The sequence below is a fragment of the Ictalurus punctatus genome, chromosome 1 (assembly GCF_001660625.3).
Source record: "Ictalurus punctatus breed USDA103 chromosome 1, Coco_2.0, whole genome shotgun sequence".
Taxonomy (NCBI): domain Eukaryota; kingdom Metazoa; phylum Chordata; class Actinopteri; order Siluriformes; family Ictaluridae; genus Ictalurus; species Ictalurus punctatus.
Window position 1 is genome coordinate 10,591,568 of NC_030416.2, and position 8,169 is coordinate 10,599,736.

Genomic DNA, 8,169 nt, shown 5'->3' on the forward strand with positions numbered 1-8,169 from the left:
TCCCTCTCTCTCTCCCTCTCCCTCACCCTCTCTCCCCCCCTCCGTCTCTCTCTCCCTCTCTCTTCCCTCCTCTCTCTCCCCCTATCTCTCTTCCTCTCTCTCTCTCTTCCTCTCGCTCTCTCTCTCCCCTCTCTCTCTCCCCCCCTCTCTCCCCCCTCCTCTCTCTCCATCTCTCCCCCCTCTCTCTCTCTCTCTCCCCCTCTCCCTCACCCTCTCTCCCCCCTCTCCCTCTCTCTCTCCCTCTCTCTTCCCTCCTCTCTCTCCCCCTATCTCTCTTCCTCTCTCTCTCTCTCTCTCTCTCTCTCTTCCTCTCGCTCTGTCTCTCCCCCCTCTCTCTCCCACTCCTTCTCTCTTGATCTCTCCCTCTCACTCTTCCTCTTGCTCTATCTCTCCGCCCTCTCTCTCCCTCTCCCTCTCTCGTTCTCTCTCTCCCTCTCTCTCCCTCTCCCACTCCTTCTCTCTCTCCCACTCCTTCTCTCTCGCTCTCTCCCTCTCTCTTCCTCTCGCACTCTCCCCCCCTCTCCCTCTCTCTCTCTCTCCCACTCCTTCTCTCTCTCTCTCTCCACCTCTCCCTCTCTCTCTCTCTCTTCCTCTCGCACTCTCTCTCTCTCCCTCTCCCTCACCCTCTCTCTCCCACTCCTTCTCTCTCACTCTCTCCCACTCCTTCTCTCTCTCTCTCCACCTCTCCCTCTCTCTCTCTCTCCCTCTCTCTTGCTTTCTCTCTCCCTCTATCTCTCTGTGTCTCTCTCTCCCTCTCTCCTTTCTCCTGCCTGCTGTTATCTGCATCTCCGCTTGTTAGCTAATGTTAAACACAATGCCAGACTCCAGCACTGCAATTTCGCCTCATTTGACGAAACAGCTCGTCTTCTACACTGTCAAGGATGTAATGGGCTGAATGGTGTGTGTTAGGTGAGAAAACACCGAGCACACAAATGTTGGCTTTCCAGAATCTGGTTTGATTCTACAGTATAACATCATCAGGACATTCCCTCTCCTCGCAGTAGTTTCAATCCTCTCAAAGATCTACCATATCAGCTTTTATTACAGATGAGCCTTTTCCACTAAACTATCTTGTATACCCTTTCTTAAATCGTGTGTGTGTGTGTGTGTGTGTGTGTGTGTGTGTGTTACAGCGGTCCTCCTACTCACAAGCCTCCACCTCCTAAGAAGCACACTACGATCTCCTACAATGTAAGTCAGATACAGACTTCATCGCTAATAATAATAATAATAAGAGGAAGAAGAAGAAGAGTGTTAATGATGGTGATGTAATCCAGGTTCATGCTGATTTATATGACAGTGTCCTCACTCGAGGCTGTACTGTTAGATTCTCTGCATGTACAGACTGGTGACATATTAACGGAAAAACCGGCAGTTCTGTTGTTATGTTCTAAGAAAAAAAACAAAATCCAGCACACGATGATGGAGTATTGCAGTGTTTTAAATACGCAAGCGCATACTAATGTATTATTATGTGTATACGCATGTTCTATGAAAATCGCTCATTGTTCACCAATGAGTTCTGGACTCGAGCAGTCATTTTTGAAACAGAGGGATTTTTCATAAAATAGAAGGAAAGAATAAGAAAGGAACAGCAGCTCGTTGTGCAAGTCATTGTAGTTGTAGTGCTGTAGCACCACCTTGTGGAATACTGTGATTACTGCAGCGATCCACTGCAGAAGCTCTACACATGATTCAATCTGTGTGACTTTGTTTGAGGAATTTGGTCATCTTCAGCCGAGCTGAATAAAACTAGTTATAAATGAATTATATGGCTAAGTGACTTTGGTGTAAGAGTGCGTGCGTGTGTGTGTGTGTGTGTGTGTGTGTGATGTAGGCTGTGCCGGCACCCATCAACAACACCGATCCATTTGCGTACTACGAGACACAAAGGGCAGAACCAGTGACGGTGAGAAGACCCACTCCTATCTGTAACCCCCACAGTCTTTCTTTCCCTTACACACACACAGACATTTCTGAACACATCACGTATTTTGGCTTGTCATACATTTCGTGGCGTTCCACAAGTTTTAATCTTCAGTCCTCATTTATATCTTCATGAATTTTATTTGGTTTAAAGCAGGAGGTCTTCACTCTTCTCCAGAAAGGGCTGCTGTGGCTGCACACTTCCATTACAGCCAAATTGGAGGCACACTTGAGAACTGGTTAGAGACCAAGGATGCTTGGCTCCGTAGTTTAGTAATCAGGGCATCGATCAGGGAGTCGGCCATTTTAAGGGCTGTCTCAATCGCAAAATCCGTCAGTACACTGGAACGTACGCTCCCTAAAAAAATCCCACAATGCAACGCAAAAACCAGGGAGCATCGATGCTCACGACGTTCCCTTACTTTAAATAACGTCATATTTTCATAAGTCTCTCAGCTTGAAAAAATTGGCGGACGAACTCTCAGCCAAGTTCGTCTACAAACGTAAGTAGCTTCTTATCGTTGTTGTAGCTCTCACATGATTATTTACGTTAGCGGTTTTTGACTTTATTTGACATTCTGTATGCAATATACAGTTCGTTTGAGTCTAACGAGTGTTCTAATAAGTGCTTAATGATTCAAAAAAATCCACCAGCTAGTCTACGGTCCTGCTTGAAGTACCATGACAGAAACGCGTGTGATAAAGCTAACAAATTTATATGACATAAAATGTCAGGAAGATTTCGCTCCTGCCCGTTGTTGATAAAATGCCAGCGGTGATGTTTTACAGCGTGAGTGCGTAGTCGTGCCACCAGAAATTGAGTCATGAGTGTCCCAATGTGTAGTGAGACAAGGTCCTTATCAGTGCCCGAGCTCGTGGACACGATATACTGATTCGCTCAGTACGTTTACATGGACAACAATAATCCGATATTAACCCGGTTAAGACGTTACTCTGATTAAGAAACTAGCATGTAAACAGCGATTATACTTGGAGTAAACACAAATCAAATCAAGACCCGTGGAGTATTCCTGTTTGAGTCGCATTATCGACGTGTACACACCTTAATCACACTATTAACGTCGTGCGAGAGTTTTCACCGCATTTTGCGACAGGACACGTGCACACACGACAGCGCTCGAACGTTTGACGGCAAACGAGAGCACGGCTGCGTCCCAAACCGCGTACTAACTTACTGCAGTATATAGTAGGTGTAATACATGTATATTAGCTACGACATATAGTAGGTGAGTATGCGGTTCGGGACGCAGCCCACGGCTTCAAGCAGTCGTCTATTTGCACGTACAGCAAGATAAATAATTAACTGCACTTAAAGCGTTCGTAAAAATTAAAAACGAAACACACAAAACTGTATACGGTTCCAGAACGAAGACCAACTGTATGCTGATACGTGAAATTCCGGAGGGACGTCGGACGGCGTGGCGCGGTGACGTAATGACGTGTGCCGTTAATCGTTCTATGTTCTATAACGTGTAAAACGGGAACGTGACAGGAGTACTCAAAAAGCCACTCATGTAAACACCTTAATCAGAATATTGTCTTCTTCAGAATAAGGTCTCGAATTAGATTATTGCTGTCCATGTAAATGTAGTCACCACCTAGGGATGCCAGGGGGCTGATTGAGACACACCCCAAGACGAACTGATTAAACAAGTGAAATCCGGTGTAACTCCTGTTGGTTGGAATGAAAGCCTGCAGCTACACCTGTCCTTTCTGGATAAGACTGAAGACCCCTGGTTTAAATACTAATGACCTTTTTTTTAAGTGATCAACAATGTAAGCATTTTGGTATTTGATAGATATAAGCTGCCCCATTTAGCTCCATAGAGATTTCAGTTGCAGCTAGGGGTTAGAACAGTAGTTGAAACAAGCACTAGAAGAGACCTACTGGGGCACGAATCGTTCTGCCCCGTGCTTGCTCTATGAACATTTTGTTTATGAATGGGGGAGGGACACGCACCGGACACCACAAAACTATGATCAGAAATCTGATGATAATGTCTGATTTCAATAAAGCTGTGACCGAAAGTTTCTTTGCGAAATTTCAATGAGACCGTGACGACAGAGGACGCCGGCTTTGAGACCAGACCACTGCTGCGTCCCAAGTCGCCTTCTCTCCGTCCTAAATAGTATCCGAGATTAGAATTAGTGTGTCGTCGTACATTGTAATGAGGATCCCGAAGGTTCCCTGATGGTCTGCTATTTCCAGTAGATTTTCAAAGTGTGGATCTTCGGGATCCTTTTTCAGCGAATACTGCCCACATCTGCACGAGTGAGGGAGGAGGAGTTTTGTGACTGCTATAAGAGGATGCATTTTAGAGAGGTGTAACTGGAATGTGGAAAAAATTAAATCAAGGGAATGGTAAATTAAACGATATAGTATAAATTCTAGAAGGAATAATGAATGAAGATAAGCTGAAATGCAACGAGGAGTTAGTGTGCGTAACTAGGCAACATCATTCTCTTTACTATGTCCCAGTACGTGCATACTCTTTTGCTACACACTCAAATGTATGTATTTTTTCTTCACAAAAAGAGCTCGCACTTTTAGTGCGTAGTATAAGTAGGCGAATTGGGACGCAGCACACATCTTTCTGTTCCCTTGTTAGTTTGTTCAGGTCTTGTAAACCTTGTCTTGAATGTCTCTTATGGGGTTATTCCAAAACGTTCATAACATACTAGATTGTAGCCTATACGTCAGGTGTGATAGCCTGTCAACTTGATTTTGTTTAAGGCTATGTCATTATTAACATCATCCTCCCCCACCTGAACCTCTGGTTATGAGCTGCTCCTGTGTTTATGTTACGAGTATAACTAAACGACATCATCATTGTTTTCGTCTCTCACAGGATTTGGACTCGTACCACGGCGACGATGAGGACGATCAGCCGAAGCTGACTTACCACAACACCACCTCTGGCTTGGAGGACAGCGAGATCCCCCCGCCGTATTACGAACACGTAGAGATGGATACAGAGATCGGTGATGACGAACAGCCGCCAAACCCCTCAACCTTATCCAAGGAGGACAGTTTTATGTCCGCTCCCATGATTGTGTAGGAAAGGTAACATAGAGTCCTATACACTGGAGAGAGAGAGAGAGAGAGAGAGAGAGAGAGAGAGAGAGAGAGAGAGAGATGGGAGGGGGGTGAGTCACCTTTGTGATTTGAGATGTAAAGTTGTCTTTCAGTTCTGTCGAACTGTTGTTCGGACACTACAGAAATTCTTTTAAATGTTCAAGGGTAAGGATAAGATTAAATGAATCTAAAGTCTGCTGTACCACTATCTTCAGGCTGGAATCATGTGTGTGTGTGAGATTAACTTTGTGTTCGCTAGCAAGAATTAAAGCAACGGACCATCTTTCATTCGCGGTGCTACAAGCGACATGAGACGGCAAATAATACAATTCCTCTGAAATTCCAGTCCCATGACCCCAGGTTATCTGACATCCACCAGCTCTCTACTCTCACATCGCTGCATCCTATCTGTGTTAAATTCCCATTCAACAATATTTAACACATGAATGTGGGATTTAAAAAAACAACAACAAAAAAAAACATGATCTTTTCATGGGCTTTTACAACGTTACCAAAAATTTACCAAAATATACAGTCCCCTTTGAAAGTATTGGAACAGCAAGGGCAATTTGATTGTTTTTGCTGGACGCTGAAGACATTTGGGTTTGAGATCAAAAGATGAACATGAGACAATAGATCAGAATTTCTGCTTTCAGTTCCTGATATTTACATCTAGATGTGTTAAACAACTTAGAACATGGCACCTTTGGTGGGGACCACATGATATTTAGGTGAGAAAAAGTATAGGAACAGATAGTTTTCAAGTCAATTAAGGCAAAAACCACTTAATATTTGGTTGCATATCCCTTTCTTGCACTGCATCAAGATGGTGACATCACCAAACTGTTCTCTTTTTATTTTTTGATGCTTTTATCTCACCGTCTTCCAGTTGTTGTTTGTTTCCTCTTCAAGAGGTGAAATTCTGCTCGAGGTTCTGGTGATTGACTTGGCCAGTCTAAAACCTTCCACTTTTTCTCACATTGTTCCTGTCATCAACTGCCGCTGTTTTCCTTGGCTGACATATCCCATGTCTAGTTGTTAATACACCAGCGGTTTCTTTCTCTTTCAGGACTTTCCAAATTTGTTGTACTGATTTCATGCTTGTGCAATTTGGCTTGCTTTTCTCCCACAGACAGCTCTCTGCTCTTCATGTCGGTTTAATCTTTTTAACAACAAATGCAGATTTCACTGGTGAAACCCAGGGCTCAAACCAAGAGTAGACATTCAGAGCTATTCATTCTTTAAACAATCAATGTAGCTGGGAACTCCTGGATATCAAGAAATACCTGCCAGTCACACGGTCCAATATTTTTGATCACTTGAAAAAAAAAAAAAAATGAGTGGGTTCAAACAGAAGGTGCCATTTTCTAAGTTGTTTAACACATCTTGGTGTATATATATATGAGTAAATGAAAGCTTAAATTCTCAACTATCATCTCATATTCGACTTTTGATCTCAAACCCAAATGCCTTCGGCGTATAGCGAAAACAATAGAACTGGCCTTGCCGTTCCAATACTTTCAGAGGGGACTAAATGTATAAATAATATTGTACTAACCGTTTCGTAAGCATCAGAAATGCAGGCTTAGTGACAACAGTAGCCGGCGCTTCGTGTCGCTTGCTAGCATGTAGTAGCGTTAGCCGCTAATCACAGACCAACAAAAACACTCATCTGACTTTCTAAAGATCATGTGCATGTGATCAAGTGTTCCCTAATTTTTTTGGCCTTCTGTGAAGCATCCTCATGCAGATCTCTTCCTTAGAACTTCTTCATTTTGCTGTTTGCATGTGCCATTTTCTGGAAAGGTCGCAGTTGTTTTGGACTGAACGTGAAGGCAAAATATCATTGGACACCCTGACAGGACACAACAACAACAGTGTGCGATTATCTGCCATTTGCACATAAGATAACAATGTCATGACACTGATTGTAAGCTTTTCAGCTTTCTGTGCCAATATTCATGCAAGGCAGCGACTGTGTAGTGTAATGCTTTAGTACTTTAGTACCGTCTTTCCTGGGCTTTAGGCTGCTCTCTGTAGGTGTAGGTATCCATTTTTACAGAAAGCCACTGAATCAGTGTGACTGATTTTGTTTCTATCGGGAGGGCAGGGTTGTAGCATTTTTTATTCTCACCCAGGAATTTACTTTCTTTCTTTCTTTCTCTTTTTTTTTATTTTTTAAAGTAATGACACTTTTATACAATTATAATTCCACATATACTATGATATAATATTCTACTGTTGAAAACGGCTCTCTGTCTGAATGTCAATGCAAAATCAGTTTCTGATTTCTTCAGTCTTTCTTCTCTGATGAATTTTTGACCTTAAAGTTTTCTGTTGTTCCTTCGGCTACTTTTATACTGTGACAAGCACGACGTTTTATGTTTTGTTTTTTTTTCCCACTGCTGCTACTCTCTTTGTTCAATTATCCTACTGTTTATCTATATAACTGTCAGTATTAGCATAATAAATCGGTGGGGGTTGGTTCAAAACATTGGTACGTGTATTCTGTGTTCCGTTATTCCCATTAGAATGGGTGCTGCTCTTATCAGTTTATTAGATCACTTTGGGCTTTACATTCTGCGAGTTATTACTTTAATAGATGCCCTGCTTATTAATAACTGGAAATAAAATAATGATACAGTCATTTAAACATTAATGTATCACAATTCATTCATAGTTTGAATATCTCTCGTGTACACCAATTAGGAAATTTCTCTGAATGGACTTTCAGTTCCACTTATTCTATAACCAGAAGTGGAAAATACTTGTGCAATTGTACTTTGTGACTGTACTTAAGTATTATTGCAATTGAACACGCCAAAAAAATAAATATTTGATTATATCTTTTCATGTGACAACACTGAAGAAATGACACTTTGCTACAAGGTAAAGTAGTGAGTGTACAGCTTGTATATCAGTGTAAATTTACTGTCCCCTCAAAATAACTCAACACACAGCCATTAATGTCTAAACCGCTGGCAACAAAAGTGAGTACACCCCTAAGTGAAAATGTCCATATTGGGCCCAAAGTGTCAATATTTTGTGTGGCACCATTATTTTCCAGCACTGCCTTAACCCTCTTGAGCATGGAGTTCACCAGAGCTCCACAGGTTGCCACTGGAGTCCTCTTCCACTCCTCCATG

General features: G+C 42.5%; 1 protein-coding gene across 1 annotated transcript in view; it reads left to right on the forward strand.

The window, feature by feature from the left end:
- The window catches only part of si:ch73-22o12.1 (nectin-2), an 81,596-nt gene extending 74,081 nt beyond the window's left edge, over positions 1-7,515 (forward strand). Inside the window, exons 8-10 of the mRNA XM_017469491.3 lie at positions 1,134-1,191; positions 1,838-1,909; positions 4,797-7,515. Of these exons, the coding sequence (XP_017324980.1) occupies positions 1,134-1,191; positions 1,838-1,909; positions 4,797-5,006 (340 nt within the window). The 3' untranslated portion in view covers positions 5,007-7,515. The remainder of the gene's footprint in view (positions 1-1,133; positions 1,192-1,837; positions 1,910-4,796) is intronic.
- The last annotated feature ends 654 nt before the right edge of the window (positions 7,516-8,169 follow it).